The following is a 19,617-nucleotide window of genomic DNA, read 5'->3' on the forward strand; positions in this document are numbered from 1 at the left end:
TAAAACTTACATATTAGTTGCCGTCGATTATGTTTCGAAGTGGGTTGAAGCAATTGCAACCCTGACGAACGATTCTAAAGTTGTCGTTAATTTTCTTGACGATATATTCTGTAGATTTGGTTGTCCAAGAGTTATCGTTAGTGATGGCGGTACTCATTTTATAAACAAGAGTTTTGAAACGCTTATGAAAAAATATGGAGTACGCCACCGCGTATCAACGCCGTACCATCCTCAGTCAAATGGTCAGGTGGAGATATCAAACAGAGAACTCAAATGGATTCTCGAAAAAACAGTTTCATCTTCTAGAAAAGATTGGTCTTCTAAACTCAATAATGCGCTATGGGCATACCGTACTGCATTTAAAACACCAATAGGAATGACTCCGTACCGCTTAGTGTATGGGAAGGCATGTCATTTGCCAGTCGAATTAGAACACAAAGCCTATTGGGCTATTAGAGAACTAAACTTTGATTTACGACAAGCAGGTAAGAAACGTTTGCTCAATTTGAATGAGTTAGATGAGTTACGTCATCTATCTTACGAAAATGCAAAGATTTATAAAGAAAAAGTGAAAAAATGGCACGATGCCAAAATTAAAGTTAAACACTTTAATGTTGGGGATAAAGTGCTGTTATTTAATTCACGACTTCGTTTATTTCCAGGAAAACTTAAGTCCAGATGGATAGGACCATATTTAGTCGTCAAAACATTCGATTATGGTTCTTTAGAACTGGAAGGTCCTACCGGAGTTCGATTCAAAGTTAATGGTAATCGATGTAAAATCTATTACGAAAATATTTCCCAACTAGGAATTGAGTTCGTAACAAGATTGTCTGACGTATAAATTACTCAGTTTTTCTTACACAGTTTATTTTGTTTTATTGTTTTTATATTTTTGTTCATTTATTTCATTTTATTTTGTTATATTTTATTTTATTTTATTTTATTTTTTCCAAAATGCCATTTTTATGATTAGATGACTTTATGTTATGATTTAAATGCATAAAATATTTCTATTTCATGATTTTAGATTTAATTTTTAGGAAATTAAGATGAATTTGAAGTTTCAGGCAATTCTCTGCCGCGAATTTAGAATTCCCTGCCGAGAATCCTCTTTTTTAGAACAGTCCAAATAGGTTAGGATTTCTCTGTTCATACCGAGAATTTTAAATTCTCTACCGTGAATCGGGAGGTAGCTTAGATGCTTGATTTCCGCAAGGAAATCAGCGTGTCGCGACCGCGGCTTTGCCATTCGCGGTCGCGACACGCGTGTTTCCTGCACTATCAGGTCTGCAACACTCTAACCCTTTCGACGAACCTCTTGGCAAACGAAACATTAAGTTTCTTCATTTCCGAAAGGTGCAATTTATACCTTTTCATAATAAAACGATACCTCTTTTCATTTAAACTCTTATAAATTAATCCTAGAGGATTCAAGTTCTGTTACAATTCTTTTTCATCTTTGTCAGAACTCTGATTTTCTTCGCAAACACCGTTCTTTAATAAAGTAACACAAACTTTGCACCATGCCTACCAAGAACAAACCATCTAGGCACAATACTGCCTCAATCAACAAACGCCCAGACTTATCGAAGCGATATGGGGCGCCTTTTCCTATCTTCAGTCACGATGAAGGTAGGCGTTATTGGAATCACCGTTACAAATTCTTCACCGGAATGTTGTATATGGATGAATTTCTTAATAGCCAATTAGGCATTTCTGATGACATGAGCCGCTATATGGAGCGCCTAGGGTGGACAAAATTCGCCCAAATGCGATTTCCAATAATAGGCGACTGGATACTCGAATTCTTCTGTACCGTGCGTTTTACTAATAAACGACGAATACGTCTCAGTTTTCGTCGAGAAGGCGAAATCTTCACTTTCGGCTATCCTGAGTTGCATGCTTGGTTTGGTTTTCCCCCGAGGGATACAATCAAACGTCATCCTGGACGAGACATGACATCCTCGGACATTTGGAGAATGCTCACTGGATTCTGGCGATTCAATTCAAAACTCGCCTATAATCACTCTTTTCGCCCCAACTCCATGCTGTATTTACATAAATTTCTGTGTCACAGTTTATTCGGGCGCACATTCAGTAGTGTGGTCCGTGACACAGATTTGTATGTTTTTGGAGATATATTCCAGGGAAATGCAGTGGATTCTTCCAAAATTCTGATGGAAGGTCTTGTCGCCGCTTCTCGATCCAAAGATAAGAAGATTGGGTTCGGCAATATAATCTGTGGAATAATTCTCGGTTCAAAGGGTACTATTGATATCCCCTGGAGTGATGATGAATTCTTTCCGACAATTGACTATGAATTTCTCGAGCACGAAGGACTTGTGAAATGTGTCTTTCGAGCAGGGCCTCAATTTTTGTCTGCACCGGAACGTGAAACTTTCGTGCAGTTTCAAATTGATCGTATTAAGGCTAGAAATATCCCGTTAGATAGGGATGAATATGTAGAATAGTTTATGTTTTTCATTTTATTTTTTGTATATATTTTGTTTTGTGTTAATTATTAGTTTGTTTTCATTACTTGTACATATGTTAAAATAATAAAGATCTTATTTCATTCAATTCTTAATTTTTATCCATTTGATCCATTATCTATACTTAGCATATTTCATATGAGTAATTTCTAATTTTTCTTACTCAAATTAAGATAAAAAGGATTCACTTGAACTAATATGGTTTTCTATTTTTCCACACGTATATCTACATTTTATTTATAACTCAATTTCTTTTCAATGCATTAGGTTTTCATTTAATCAATTCAATTCATGTATTAAATATGTTTTACCATGCACTTATTATGCATTTAATATGGTTCTCTTAACTTATATGCATAAATGAACATTTAAGTTTCATTAATTCTTCATAATCAATTTATTATACTTTAATTCAATTTATTAAGTTTCAACCTTTGGTTTTCCTTGGAATTAATGACATTTATTTAAGTTTTAAGTGCAGGTACACTAAATATTAAGTTTAGGAACCATTTCCTCAACAAAATTGCACAAACCATGTCAAAAGGCACCAAAATAGGCCATTTTTACCAATTCTCTACCGAGAATTTATTAATTCTCGGTATGAGCAGCAACTTTGGCAGAATTTCAGGGCGAAAATTGCCTGAACATCGCGTGCCGCGGCCGCGGCTTTGCCATTCGCGGTCGCGACACGCGTATAAATTGCCCTTTTCAATCCGATTTTGCCACCAAATTTTGCCTATTCCTATTCCTATTCTACCTATTCACCTACCAATACAACCCTATATAAACCTACCTCTTACACAAACCTCACATCACCTCTATTTTTACCCAATCCCTTACTCTAAACTCTTCCCCAAAAATCTACTTTTACTCTTCCCAATTTATTCACTCCAATTTCTATCCTTTTTTCTCTTTTAATCACTTCCAATTCAAAACCCCAACCTCATCTTCAAGCTTTACTTTTTCTCTCAAATTCTTCTTCTTCTTCTTCTTCTCACACCCTAAAAACACAAAACACCATCACCATGGTTAGAACTAAGCGTGTTGGTAACAAGCCCGCTGTTACGGAAGCTAATCGCCTTCGGGTTCAATGCGGAGCTTATTTTGACATCTATTCGGAGGAAGAAGCCGCTCGTTTCAAACATTTTTCTCAAGCCGACCGCCAATTTGTGGATATGCACTTCTTAGACTTCCGTTCGGTAAGAGCATTAAATTTCTCTACTCGAATTGATGCCTTTATTGAAGCTTTGGGTTGGCAAGAATTCGTTAATATGCGTTTCCCTCGTATTAATGAATATGTAGTGGAATTTTTGGTCACTTTGATCATGAACAAGAAGAAAACTTCAATTTCTTTTAGGAATAATGGTATCCCTTACACCATTGACTATGAAGCAATGGGAAATATGTTTGGTTTCCCTACTTCTGATTTTTATGATAAGCCTAAGGATTTTGATAATGATGCGGTTTGGCAAACTCTTTCGGACCAAGACTATTTTAATTCGAAAAACACTTCAAGCAAGTTGATTAAGGACAATTGTGTATTCTTCTTTCATAAGTATTTGAGTTTCTCCTTGTTTGGTCGTGTTGAGAGTTCTAAGGTTCAGGTTCGGGATTTGTATGTTTTGGATAGTTTGCTTAAAGGCTTGCGGATTGATAGCATTGGTATTTTATTTGATAATTTGTTCCGTGCTTCGAGGGCTACTACCATTCAAATCCCTCTTTGTAATTTTATCACCGCTATTGTGTTGGGAGCACGGGGTGAGTTGGCCGATTATGACATGTCCACCTACCGTGGGTATGTTCCGCTTTTGGACATCTCGGCTCTTGAGCGAGCTCATTTATTGCTTCCACAAGGACCTCCCGTCTTTATTTCATATGCTACCCGAATTGCCCATCTTCGTGGCACTATGGGTGGTGGCGCTTCAAGTTCTCAATTTGTAGGTACCGAAGGCGGCGGAGAGGCGGAAGGCGAGGAGGATGAACCACCGGCTCAAGCACAACCCCAAGCACCTCAAGCGGCGGATGATCCGGTAGATTTGCGGAGGATTTTGAACCAAATCAATTCCAACAATCGTCAAATGAATTTAAGAATTGATGATTTGGTTGAAAACAATATGGTGATGAATGACAACCTCAACCTTTTGAGGCGTGAACATCGATCGACTCGGCATCGGATGCTTTTCTTTTTCCGACGCCGCAATGTGGAGACGTCACCTACACCTCCCGATTCCCCACCTCAAGCTTAGGTTGTTTTCTTTAATTTTATTATCTTGTTATAATTTGGTACAATTTTCATTTTCATATGTTTGGTACAATTTTCAATTTTTAATTTTATGTTGAATGTTTCATTTGCACCATTCCTATCTTTATTTCGTATGCTTAAATTTTTGTGCTTTTATTCTTGATATCTCGCTTTTGCACCAATGAGGACATGGTCCAATTTAAGTGTGGGAGGAGATGTACATCATTTTCATTTTTCTAGCACAAATAACAAATGCAACGAATCATTTATACCTAATGCAACGTATTTTGCAACATAAACTTGTTTAAAACGCTATTTTTATTAACTTCACATTTTCATATATTTTTAAAAAATTAATCATAAGTTAATATGATTATTTTTACGTTATCATTATCGTTAGAAATTATATTTCTATACGGGTAATATTTTTCAAAAATTTTCACGAATCTCCGATACGATTTTAAGTAAAAATTGTCTCGAGTGAATGTATTTTAAATAAAAAATTATTTATTCAATCTCTATTTTTATATCATGAAATCATGATACAATAAATCTTATTTTAATTTTCAATTAGGTTTATAGGTATTAAATTGAACTAACAATTTTAGCTCGGTTTGATTTCGTCTTACATTAACACCAATTGAAGTTTTTAAGGAAACTTTAGCCATAATACATGTTGAATTTTAAGTCAATATAGGATGAATGTGCTATTTTTCTTTTTCCCAAGTTACAATTTTATAATTCATATTAATCAATCAATTAGTTGAATTCTTAACTTTTGGCCACGATTGAGACCAACCTTATCACAATCGAGGTATGAAAGGGAAGAAAATTAAGTACCGTTTACTTTTGGCCACGGTTGCGACCACCCTTATCACAATCGAGGTATGGAAGGAACGTTAAAAGCAAAAAAATTATAAGCGTGTATAAGTTTAAAGTAACGATTGCGTCCACCCATGGCATGGTCGGTACCTCTTAAGCAAACACAAAGCAATAAAATACGTATAAAGTTACGATCAAGACCACCCTTATCTCGGGCGTAACTAAGCAATAATTAACCCAAGTACTTATTTAAAATAATATATCTCATATATTAGTTTAGGTTTGGGAAAGGAAATTTTGTGCTTTGAAATGCCTTGAGACGAAAGACTCAATAACATGCGTGCTTACATTGTCCCAAATGCTTCAATTCCAAATTGGAAATACAAGACGAGTGATATATCGTATATTGTACTAAGTTAGTTTGATATTTTGCATATAAATTTGCCATGCGAAGTTAGTCTTTTCGGCTTAACTAATTTAAAAGGTAATACAGAGATATATGTTTTATTTTCATAAAGAGATTAGTTAGAAAATAAATTCAGTGAAATTTTGCTCGGGACTAGCAAAAGATTAAGTGTGGAGATTTGTTAAGCCCAAAATATACCTAAAATATCATCAATAATTACATCAATATTGCTACGAATTTATGATATTTATAACCATTTAGAAAGCTTTTACTCTCGAATATGTTTCTTTCATGCAAGGTACATAAATATTTGGTAAAATCCAAATAGGAGTAAAAAGAACTCAAAAATAGAAGAAAAGCCCTACAAAAGGAGTCGAAGACGACGAAAATTAATAACGCCAAGTCGAGGACACGAACGAGAGCGAAGAAGTGAAAAATGCTCCGTGCCGCGACCGCGGCCCCCACTATTCACGGTCGCGACACGCGTCCCTCAGCCTCTCCTTCCCTTCGTCTGAAGTACAATTGATGCTCCCCCATTCTCGGTAGAGAATTTAATATTCTCGGTACGAGCAGGAGATTTTAGAGGCCTAGTTACACACTTTCGTTTTCGACGAAACGCGATCGTTCGGGTGGATAAAGACGTCCTTTCACAGCAGACACGATCCTTCACAACGGACACGACACTTCAATCAAGACTCTTCAACATCTATAAATAAAGAGTTGATGGAGAGTTGAAAGATAATGTTATACGTGTAGAAGAAAGAGATTAGTGTAGAATTTATGCAGAAATTCCGAATCAAGTGATTCAGAAGTTAGATTTCGATTCTGTTCAAAAGCAATATGATGTACACACATTGTTTACTAAATAATAACAAATTCAGTAGCGTTTAGACATTGTTCCAGTTTAGTTTACATTTTGGTAGTGGACCGACCCAGTCTCTATTACGAAGATTCAACGAGAAGATTGAGTAGAGGATTCGCCCCTGAGCCTGACAAACTCTAACGAAACCCAAGGAAAGGATTGACAACCCGTTCACTTGCACGCCGTCGAAGAATTCAATGCTCCATGTTCTCTGTAAACTTGTATCAATTTATATTTCATCTAATAAAGTCCGTTCTATTCGATAGATTTATATGCAGCACTTATGGTAACCAATCCACTAAAGTGACTGCTGGTGTTTTCATTAAAACGTAGTTTAATTCAAAATCTTTACAAGGAAACTTTGTTGAACACTTATGCAAATTATTATCTCGGTAGAGTTTTAATTTGGTTAAGGGCAATTATCCCGGATAAGGGTTTTGTCGCCTTCAAAACCTATTAATTAGAGGTTCCATCATTTATTTCATCTTTATAATTCGTACAAAGTTTAAAGTTGTTTTCTTTGCTTAATGCAAATAAATATACTTGTTTACTTATTTTAAAGTACTAAAACGTTCCTGTTTTGCAAATTCATTCTTAAATCAGATATCTTCTAACATCTTCACACTCTAATCTAATTCTTACTCTAGCAATTTCAAAACCAAAACCGATTAAACGATTTTTCCATATTATAAACCTTAAAGTAAATTTAACCGATTGAAAATAAGTTTTGTTAAAAAAACGTTCCCTGTGGGATCGATATCTTTTATTACTACAAGCGTATACCGTGCACTTGCGGAAATCGCTCAACAATAAGTAATAAAAATTACAAGTACATCAGATGAGCTTGAATCTGCATCTTCAATGTCATAGATCATAATAGAGCAATAATAAACAATGCTTGAAACTATTTTTAACACAACGACGGGAAATAAACTTCATATAGAATCGACTTCATAGTCTTTTTTTCCAGGAATAACTTTATAATCTTTTAATGAGATCTATTTGATGGTATACCAAACTCTTCTATTTTCTCATGAATGAAAACATAATAACCGTCATATAGGGAGACAAATCACAATCATCCATATATGAAGAGAGACAACGACCACTTATATATAGAGAAATAATTTGGATGAAGAACTTGAGAATTTTCTTAACGTTAGGTTTTATTCTTAGAATACTAAACAAGAACTTCACTCATACTAATGTCTTATCTTTGTCCCCACACCACTTTAAATTACCTTGGGTATAAAATAAAAGTAAAAATAAAATGAAGTTTTGAATAAGATGCAAAGTGTTATGTATTCTATACAATGGGTTTTTTCCTTCTCTAGGTAAAAAAAATGATTCCGCATTAATTTATAAATTTATTCATTCATGTTAGACTTGCATAACATTATAAATTGTCTGACATTAAAAATAGAAACCATAATAAATAAATGGAACTCGTCACATGGGGACAGAAACCAAATGAGATATTTTATAGACTTTGTTTATGATAAAGAAATATCTTAGACATTGTTGAGATTATATTCCCAAATCAAAGTACAGAAAACAAACATCATAAAAAAAAAAAAAATTATATTGTTACAAGAAAGAAAAATCCGAGTATTATTAGTATATTTTTGTTTTGCATTAAAACTTAAAAAATGTTGGAAACCGGCTACTTTAAGTTTTTTTAGTAACATCAATTTAACCAAAATTTAAATTTAAATTTAGATAGTATCAATTTTATCTTTGATTTTAACACTTTGAGATTAAATTAATCTAAAATAACATAGTTATTGAACACGTGTTGTTTTTTCATACTGAGATGTGTTATTTTGAACAAATTCAATTCAAATGCCAAGTTAAACAGTCGTATTGATATCCAAATTTAATTAATTTTAGCTAGAAAGCTGATTGATCCTTAATTGTGGAAACCTGTGAGTATAAACTCTAATTTCTATTTCCTACTTTTGTAAGAAGAAGTGAAAAATAATTAGAGTAATTTCCAAGTCCCATCATCACATGGAGAGCAACCCTCTTGAGCAATATCAGAAATTTGAATACCAGAGTCATAAAGTTGTCCAGGCTTCCAATTTTCAGGAAGAACTTTCTGGGCCCAAATCCATTTGCCATCATATCCAGCTGTTACCACAAATCTGAACTGCAATGCCCCTTCTGGAACTCTGCTTGTATCCCAAACGGCGCCGTAGTTCCTGTTCATGTATCCCCAATTTGAAGAACCAACTCTGGCTACATCTATTGCTACTATCTCTGTTTGACCACCTTGATACAATACTTTTATGGCCAAGTAATTTGGCTTTTGGCTTGATTCTTCTACTCTCACTGCCAAATTCTTCCCCTTGTATTCACATGCTACCCTGCAACATAACATAATGTTATCGTGTTGTATTTCCTACGTTGCACGGAAACGCAAGTGTAAACCGATACCGGAAAACGTAATTTCTAAGAACATAGGAAATGGAGAATAAGATGATGAAAGTCCAAGCACACTCGGGATTCAAGAGATAAAAGTTATAGGAGAAAAAAATATAATTAAGTTCTTTATATCGAAGGATACAAGGAAATTCAAATAGTAACTTTCAATTTTTCTAATATTAATATTAGGCTAAAATTGCAAAATAACAAGTTTGAATTTCCAAAGTTTTAGTTTGGATAGGCAGAAGAAACCGTTTAAAAATTGAAAAACATATTTCATATTTTGAGTAATTACGGAAACATTGAGTATCAGTTTCTGAGAGTTTCCATTTCTAACATTTGTGAGAAAAGGTGAAACGCATGAAAGGATGAGTTTTTGTTCATCATAATATATTTCACATGATATATTTCATGTGGTAATATAAATGACGTTTAGGTAAATTGTAAAAACATCAAATAAGTATTTCATTATACAATACATATAGTTGTTTTGTTGTTTTTTTTTTTTTTTTTTTACATTTATGGGACAAGTATTAATATAATGGAACAGAACAGTTGTGTTCTTAAAAAATAAATAAATAAATAAATGTTTGGCTTTGGTATTATAGTACATATGACCGTTAATAGCAATTAATGTGGCTACTCGTTTATCCTCAGCGATTCTGGCAACAACTTGGTATTAAATTTTGGCCCACCTTACAATCATTTGTTTATGTAGTTGGTCAACATTTTTTTTTTTTAATATGTCATACCACATTGATTAATTATTTAAGGCTATTGATCCATGCTAATTTACACTTGTATGATCTAAAATTGAGCCCTCAAGTGGATCATTTTCAAAATCTAACTAATACAAAAATAAAATATGAGAAGTTGAATTTAAAACTAAAATTGAAACAATCCATTTGATTTGAGTAAGTGATTACCTTTTATATTGTACATCGACAATCCCAAGTTTCAAAATGTCTTTGCCCATATTCTTGTTAGCCATAGCCATGAATGCTCTGCTACTAAGCACAAAGTCAGTCTGATTATTGCGATTAAGATCAGTCATCATCACAGTTGCGCCTTTACTAGAACAGAGATTTTTGTTTTTGCATCTTATCTGCAAATTAAAATCCCAAAATTGTAATTAACCAAATTAAATGATAATCCATGAATTCCATTTTAGATAGATACCTGAAAACAGGCACCGCAACCAGCACCATCTTTGTAAAGAGAGGGAATAGCAGCTGCAAGGTATCCAGTATTGAATCCAATTGCCATAGAGCCATACCCACAAGAGCCAGCTACACCAATTCAACAAAACAAAAATTTACCCATTAAAATTGACACAAAAATATCATATGGGTAGCGGTCAATTTAGAATTTTGATGATATAATCAAATGGATTGGAAAAAGAGAGTAAAGGATGAGAAAAGACGCTTACAAGAAAGTGGTGAAGCAGTAGAGAAATAAGCAGCCTTGCTTTGGTGGACACAGCGATCACAGGCAGAAGCGAATGAGAATAGAAAGAAAAGAAAGGAAAGAAAGATAGCCATATTCATGTATAGATGAAAAATGAGGAATTTGATACAAATAATAAAACAGAGAATAGGTGATAGTTGAGGGGAAGAAGAAGGAATATATATAATAGAAGGAGAATGGAGGACAGGTGCGCAAAAGAAAGAAAGAAAGTGTGCTTAAATGGGAAGGGAAGGGAGGAAGAAAAGGACAGCCAAAAACGCACACTGAGGCAGACAGGGTAGTGATGTAATTACAGAACACCGACTCATTGCCTATGCAATTACAGCTGTGTTGAACTACTATTAACACTTCCTTTTCTTTATCTGCGTTTTCATGTTTCTATTTTTTTTACTTTCTAATTTATGTCGACTTAAACTATTCTCATGGATACAAACCAAAAATTATCCGGAAGCCCCGTCATCCTTAATTTTTTTAAGGGTTAAGATGCAAAAATATCTCTATGAGCAATTTTACCTTTAACATTTAAAATGGTGCAATTTTACTCCTAATGTTGGAAGTCAATAGCAATTTTACCCCAACATTGAGAAATAATTCGTCAAATTGTCTTCTCGGTCATAAATTTTGTCATCTACACTTCACATGTGCGTCATTTTATTAGTAACAAATCACAAACATATGTTGGAATGTAAAAAAAATATTATTTTTTGTACGAATTAGATAAAAAAATTCAAAAAATTCACCGAATTTATAAATGTTAATCTCCAATTCTATTATTAAATTACAAAAAAACATGAAATATCTTTTTTTTAGAACAAATTGATATGCAATTGATGCAAAATAAAGAAAAAAATGTATATGTTTTATAATAGTGTCTGTAATTGACCCAAATTATCAATGTTATGGGTAAAATTGTTCTTGGCTATAAATGTTAGGAGTAAAATTGCATCATTTTAGACATTATGGATAAAATTGCTCCTAACCCAAAATATTAGAGGTATTTTTACACATTAACCCATTTTTTAATGCATTAAGGTATCAATCATATATTAAATCTTTCATTTTTTTTCCAATCACATTAAATCTCTGATGACTATAAAGTTATTTCTGTCACGCTATTTTTATGTGTTAGAAATTTTTATTTTTAACAAGTCAAAACAGTTTTTAATATATGTAATGTGACTATAGGAAAACTGTAAGAACTTTATTTTGAGGTGTAAAAATATAATTTTAAAAGATGAAATTAATAACACTTTTTTAAGTGTATTAGATATTTACAACTAGCTAATTTAATAAAAAAAATAGTTTAATATGGTAAAAAATAAAATATAATTTTTTTTTAATATGTCTAAATAAAAGACCATAAGCTTAACGCATCAAAAATAGAAAATGGGAGGGCTCAAAATGCTTTTTACCTGGGCAGAAACTTAATATCCAGAAATCCAAAATGATGTGCTCTAAGAATATGAAACCGAGAGTCTGTAAAAGGTCAAGTGATCTTTCAGGTATTCCTCTTACTGATTCTCTTGGGAAGTATCTGGGCATTCCCCTCCACAGTGAGAGAGTGTCTAAAGTTTCCTTTAAAGATACTTTGGACAAAGCCAATATGAAGTGTGCCACATGGAAAGCCAAGACTCTTTCTCTCGCTGGCCGCCTCACGTTAATTCAATCAGTTAATTGTGCAGCCCCCAATCACATTATGCAGGCTTGTCAGCTTCCGGGTCCTATTCTTAATGATCTTGATAAGATCAACCGTAGGTTCCTGTGGGGGGAAGCTGCGGAGGGAAGAAAGATCCATCTAGTGCCTTGGAGTGAGGTTTGTCAGCCGAAAGATTCTGGTGGTCTGGGCATTAGGAAAGCGAAGGATAATAATAAAGTTTTATTAATGAAACTCCTTTGGCGTATGTGGCAATGCCCCTCATCTCTTTGGGTTCGCCTTCTCTGTGGTAAGTATAGGAAAGACAAAATCTTCGGGGGCCCTAAGGAGAGAGTTGTCAATTGTTCCTTCCTCTGGAAAGGGCTTAGCGCCGTGTTTGCAGAGTTCTGCTTGGGGGTTGGTCTGGAGGTGGGTAATGGTAAGACCATCAGCTTCTGGTTTGACACCTGGATTGGGGATCAACCGTTAATTGATGTTTGTAGCCCCCCCCCCCCCCCCCCCCCCCCCACCCAGTGACATCCGTAACTGGAGGATTGCAGATGTAGTGGACTCTGAGGGGGACTGGATCTGGTCAAAGTTTGATACCTTCTTTAGCCTGGAGACTCTCCTTAGAATTCAGGGAGTGAAGGTTAGTAATCAAGAGGAGGACATGGATAGGCATTGCTGGGCGCTGACTAATAATGGAGTTTATTCTTGCAAGTCTGCCTTTAAAGCTTCTACCCTCAACAGATCCGATCCTCCCTCGGATATTTGGAAATCCATTTGGGCCCTCAAAGTCCCTTACCGTATTAGAAGTTTCCTGTGGCTGGGAGTTAAGGACATGTTGCTTACTAATTCGGATAGGCACAGACGGCATTTGGCGGACTCAGGAGCGTGCAGTAGATGCAGAGGCCATGTTGAATCTTTGTGCCATGCTCTTAGGGATTGCTCTAAGAGTAAAGAGGTTTGGAAGAAAATTCTCCCACACCATATTCTCTCATCCTTCCTGGCCCACTCTGAGTATGACTGGTTCTCTGATGGTATTAGTGGAAAATTACTGACTTACATGGAGCATGGGGACATTTTCTTTGCTATCATCTGTCACCAAATCTGGAAGTGGAGAAACGAGGAGATTTTTGGTAATAAAACTGTTTTTATTCCAAACTTAGTTGAGTTCTTCTCGAAAAAAACTCTCTACTATTATTGAGAGTCTCAAAGGGGATTCCCTTGCCAGGTCTACCCAGGAAAGTGATGTCCATCTCGTGGGATGGAGCAGGCCGAGATAGGGGGTTGTAAAATTGAATACGGATGGCTCCTGCCTTATCAATGGTAAGATTGATGCCGGAGGTGTTCTTAAAGATGCGGGGGGCGCCTGGCTCTCTGGGTTCACCCAGAATCTGGGGTTGGGCTCTTCCTTCTCTGCGAAGCTCTGGGGTATTCTCTCTGGTATCAAGCTTGCTAAAAGCCTGGGCGTTAAGAGGCTATGTATGGAGTCTGATAATATGGAGGCCATCAAAATGATTTCTGAGAATCATGTTATTGGTCTTAATAGCCGCAACCTTATTAAAGCTATTAAAAGGCTTTGCTCTTCCTTTGAGATCTTAAAGTTCAGTCACATTTTCAGAGAGCTGAACCGTGTTGCGGATCGCTTGGCTGCGGCTGGCCATGAGGGGATGTTAGGTGTTACTGCCCTTTCTGATCCCCCTACCTTTCTCTCTTCTCTTCTTTTAGAAGATAGGATTGGGGTTAGCTTTCCTAGGCTAATCCCAGGTTAATTGTTCTTTGTTTTGTTTTTTCCTTTCCTGTTCCTACCAAAAAAAAATGTGAATTATACTATGTAAAAATAACAATATAAAATATTTAGGATAGAAAAATATACATATGTTAATATTATTTACATTAATATCCTTAAAAAATAAAAAATATATCAATAAAATAAAATTTATAACAAAATGTATCAAAGTAAAATAAAATTAATATTCCTAAAAATACATTTGATGGTTTAACGTTTTTTTTAGTTTTTTTTTGTTATTTAATATATATTTTTATAAAATTAAAAAAATTGACATAAAATTTAAGGGCCAATTTTTTCAAAAAGGCCGCTTGGAGCCGCCTAGGACCGCATGAGACCGGCTAGAAGGACAAAAATCGTTCAACCGATTTATACCGCCCTATTTGTGGAAATCGGGACGGTGTTCTAAAAATCACCATCTAGGCGGTCGCCTTGGCCGATTTTTAGAACACTAGCAGAAGCTCTTGAGATATTCACGTGGTGAACGCTATAAAGGAGTTATGAAAATTGTTGAAGAGTCTTTAAGAAGAAAAGTAAATCTAAAGTGTGTGGTTGTAAATTCCAGCTTAAAGTCATTCAATATTAAGACTTTTTCGGTTGGGGGATACTGGTTAAGGAAGGAATAAATGGTATGCATGATCATGCATTGGCTGTTTATCCAGAGGAATATCGACAGACAAGCGGACTCAGTCCCGCATCTAAAACAATTGTGTGTGACATGAGTTCGGCTCAAGCAAAGCCATGTGTTATATTGGCATCAATTCAAGAAAAGAATCCAGCAGACAATCCAACAATAAAACAAGTGTACAATTACATGGATAAGTTGAGGAAGGACGTGTTTGAGGGTAGAGACGTGGCCAGTCAATTCTTCTATCTAGCTACCGAGAACATGTATGTTCATTCGACCCTTGCTGATCCGGAGTCTAGTGTGTTGAAGCATGTGTTTATGGCACATCCAGAGTCAGTGGAATTATTGCAAACCTACTACTGGTACATTGGTATTGATTCAACGTACAAAACTAACAAGTACAAAATGTCATTTGTCGAAATTGCTGGGATGACTCTATGTAACAACTTCAAGATAGCTTATGTAATTATTAAAGATGAGACTAATTGGAGCTATTGTTGGGTCATGGAGATGCTGAGAAACTTGAACGGGTTTGATGTGAACCCGACGGCTATTGTGACTGATCGAGAGTTGGGATTGGTGAGGCCGATCAGAGACGTTTTTCCATATACAGCACACTTGCTATGTACTTGGCATATAAACAATGATGTAGAAGATAAAGTCTACAGACTAATGGGTAAAGATAAGGAATATGTCAGTACATTCAAGAATGGAAAATGGAGAAGGATAATAAAAGCCCAAACCGTAACTGAATATGACAAAAATGTGAGCAAAATGAATGATACGATAAGGAGGCAACATCATGTTGTCTCTTACATTGAAGAGACATAGTTAGTCCACAAGGAGAAGTTCGTTGATGCATGGATGAAGAATGTCCTACATTTTGACAACAGAACTACTTATAGAGTGGAGAGCGAACATGCGCAATTAAAACAATAACTTAATTCCTCCACTAGAGCCCTCGATATGGTCTGGATGAAACAAGCTTGAGATAGAACTATTATCCTTTTATAAATTATTTCGATTAAATCGCTTCGATTTCTTTCCAATTAATAAAAAAACATTATGGATATAAAGAAAAAAAAAACTTCTTTGTGTGTCATTTTTATTCTCAATCCATGCAGGTTACACTTACCTTTAGTGTAAATAGGAATCTAAGGGAAATTATTTTCTCAATCCTTACATTTTCATCCAATTGTCGTGATTCTTTAGAAATGAAGCTATTAGACGCATATTCTATTCGTTTTCATGAACATATTTTGAGAATTCATTTATGTGGCACGCCCACACACATCTCACGCGAACTTAGGTTACCAACAACAACAACAATAATAATAATTCATCAGGAGTCTCTTGAACTTGGCCAAAGAAAAATATTGCCCTCGTGACAGTGACATAGTGTATCGTTACCTCTGAACTTGTTTAAAATGATCTATTAATCACCTGATTTTATTTAAAGTTACCAATTGCACTCTAATATCTATTGATCACTCAACTTGATTAAAGTGGTCATTTTAATTTGTTCAAATTCTTTCTTGCTCTATCATATGGATTTAAGAAGTTAACCATATCACTTTAAAAAGCAGAGGGCTCCTAGTGTATTAAACCTAATAATAATAACAATGATAATAATAAGCATATAGGATGAGAACCTATAGATATGAAGAAGCGTGCATAGACGCAATCCCAATGATAACATTGTCTACAATAAATAACTTTTTAAGTCCCTTTCTTCACTTGCAATGCAAGTTGCAACTCAACCCACAATGCTTAACCATATCAAACAATACTACTACAAGCCCTACGACAACATTTTTCTTCTCTAACCTGCCCTATACCTTTCCTCCAAAGCCATAATATAGGATATGCAGCAAACTAAGGCTAAATTGTAGCGGTCCTCGCTAAAGTTTAGGATAGTGTCACGATTATTAGAGTAATTAAGGGGAGTACTTTAGGTATTATTTAGGTGGTTAATTATCTTGTTAATTAGTGTTTGATTGCTCAAATAGTTGTTATCTTAGGATGGTTTTACAGCTGTAAAAGCTGTACTATTCCAGCTGTAGGGATTTGTAACTGCTGCCACATCAGCACTGGTTATTCCTATATAGAGTCATCCTTTTGTTATGTACGGGATTATCAGAAAATTATCAATGAAGTTTATCTTCCTTCCTTCTTTCTCTCTTCTTCTTCCCTAATTCTCTGTTCTACCTTATTTTCTATTCTTCTGCTTTCTTAAACCCTATTTCTTCTCTAATCTCTACAGTCAGAAATTCTAATCCTGACATTGGTATCAGAGAAAGCTTTCCTCCGCCCATGGAAGACTTTGAACATCAAATAGAACGTTACCGCATGGAGTTTCACGAGCGGCAACAACGGTTTGATGAACAATGGGAACTGCTTCGCAAGAAGCAACAAGAGAAAGATGAACAAGTCCGCAAATCATTATCAAACTTGGTTCAATCTATTCGAGAGTTTCCAAGAGTTACAGATCCTTCTTCAGTTGCACCCCAACTGTTTGATGAAATTCCTGAGAGGAAATTGGAGCTGGCAGATTCCTATTTGCAAGATAAAACAGATGCACCCCAACTGTTTGATGAAATTCCTGAGAGGAATTTGGAGTTGGCAGGTTCCTATTTGCAAGATAAAACAAAGAAAATGGTGGAGCACACTACTATAGATGCAAATCAAGGTCAGTTTGACAATCTTACTGACTCTTATTTCATTAACCAGTGGAAACCTAAGAACCGTGAATCAAGATTATATCAAACCATAGATTTCTATAAGCCTGCTACGTTTCAGAACATTCATCTCAAGGATGTGATTGAGGCTCCTAAGCCCAATCCTACATTCATATCTCCCCTGGTTCCAAAGCAATGGCCCCAAACTAACCATTCCTACCACAAAACCTCAACCGAAAAGACCCCAAACAACCTAGAACCTCACCCCAGTTTCATATCACCAATCATCACTTCACCTTGGACCCAAAACACCCCAAACAGTCTGAAACCTAACCAAATCCTTAGAAATCCAATGACTACATATTCCTCAACTGTTTCTGGCATGAATTCAGCAATAAATGGTGTTATTCATGAAAAAAATCGACGTCTTCCAACAGAGAAGTATCGCAAAAGAAATCAAGCTATTCCATCCCATGTAAAGGGTGCTATTGTGATTGGGAGGTATGAGTTTCAGCCCCAACAAATTAAGACAAGAGAGCCGCAACAACAGCTACAAATGCAGCAGTTGCAACGAAGGGACCCTAACCATCCACCTCTTACTGGGTCTATCAATACAAGGGATCCTAAGGACATCAAAAGGAAGACCAACTTGGACCCATCTCTGAAGAGTTCACATATGGATTCTTCATGCATCTATGCACAATCAATTTTACATTCCAAGTCTGGATTATGTGACATCCCAGTTAACTGTTACATTCTTGGGGACAAGAATGGCTTAAAGGGGGGAGCAATTCCATTGGTGAAGCTAATGGATGAGGTCTCAGGAGCCGTTAGCATCTTAGTGATTCCATGGTTCATACTTCAACACTATATCTTTACTGAAGTTCACAGGGAAATACATCAAGCACTAATGGAGATAGGGGATAAAGACCCTTATTTTGTTGGTTTGACTTCCAAGATCATAAATGCAAGCTTAGGAGCTGAGCTTTCTAAAAAATGTAGAGAGTTGGCCATGCACTTTGAGAATCAAGTGATTAGTGGTGGTGTGCTTGCATATACCCTTTTGGGCGTTGATTATGATGAAGGTAGTGGAGGTTGTGCAGTCCTAAAAGTTGAGCTGCGTAGACGATGGAATGGTGCAATGCTTCCTTGTTGGGTTTTTGACATGACAATGAGGAGTGTTGGAAATGCTCTTCGGGAACCTTTTGCTGATCCGCTGTATCTCCAATACATATGGAGTCTTGATTATGTCGTTGCCTTGCTCGTTGCACTTAATGGTTCTTCAATGGATACGACTTACTTAGGTATCACCATTGGGAAGCTTGTTTGTTTAACTCACTGTGCTGGAGCATTCCCAACAGATCAGAGCACTATTGATGAATTCTGTCAACAAGTCCTTAAATGTTCTACATCTGATGACTGTCATTTGTTGTCATTTTATCACGGAGGGACATTAAAACAAACAGGATTAAGTCATTTTTCACCTATTAGTGGTTACCATGCTGGAAGAGACGTGACATTGACTTTGAATGTTGCATGGTTCAAGTACCCTCCACATTGGGTTCTTGTACAACTTTTTTGGCAAGCTATGCATAAAGTTGATGAGGCAACTATGCAACACAGAGGATTTATGCTTATATCAAGACCACACGTTGAGCCGGGGCTGCTTAATACCATGAGCTGCGGACATGAGAGTTGGGCTAGTGTTGCAAAATATTTAGTGGATGAGGGTACTCTTCTCTTAAAGTTAGAAGACGTGAAAGACATCTCCAACTTGTTCTATGTTGTTTTTACATCTCTCCCATCAGATTTTGGAGAATTTATTACGTGGGTTGCAGAAGTTCGGAGACAAGAAGATAGTGGTATAAGTGTAAGCCAAGAGGAAAGGGGAAAGCTTGCTATCAAGGAACAAATGTTAAAACAGGTGCAAGAAGCTAGACTTTTTAAACATGCAGCTGGATTTCTATCTTCAGCAAATTCATGTTGCAGTGACATGCCAATTCTGAGTCAAGAAGATGATCTTCCTCGTATTGCTGCTAGCGTCTGTTGTCAAGGGGCAAAGATTTTGGCAGGGAAGTCTGGCTCTTCAAGTCACTGCTGTAGTAAAACGTGCAAGAGATGCATAACGACCAATGGAGACAAACACGTTCCTTTGCTTGGGTTTCATA

General features: G+C 35.9%; 1 protein-coding gene across 1 annotated transcript; it reads right to left on the bottom strand.

Moving 5' to 3' along the window:
• Window positions 1-8,643: 8,643 nt before the first annotated feature.
• Window positions 8,644-10,892, bottom strand: LOC136224173 (expansin-like A1). The gene is made up of 4 exons (XM_066012437.1): window positions 10,681-10,892; window positions 10,431-10,540; window positions 10,178-10,356; window positions 8,644-9,193 (listed from the first exon to the last, which is right to left on the bottom strand). The coding sequence occupies exons 1-4, from the start codon at window positions 10,796-10,798 to the stop codon at window positions 8,809-8,811; spliced, it is 792 nt and encodes a 263-aa protein (XP_065868509.1). The 5' UTR covers window positions 10,799-10,892; the 3' UTR covers window positions 8,644-8,808.
• Window positions 10,893-19,617: the final 8,725 nt, after the last annotated feature.

Source organism: Euphorbia lathyris, chromosome 3 (genome assembly GCF_963576675.1).
Source record: "Euphorbia lathyris chromosome 3, ddEupLath1.1, whole genome shotgun sequence".
Taxonomy (NCBI): Eukaryota; Viridiplantae; Streptophyta; class Magnoliopsida; order Malpighiales; family Euphorbiaceae; genus Euphorbia; species Euphorbia lathyris.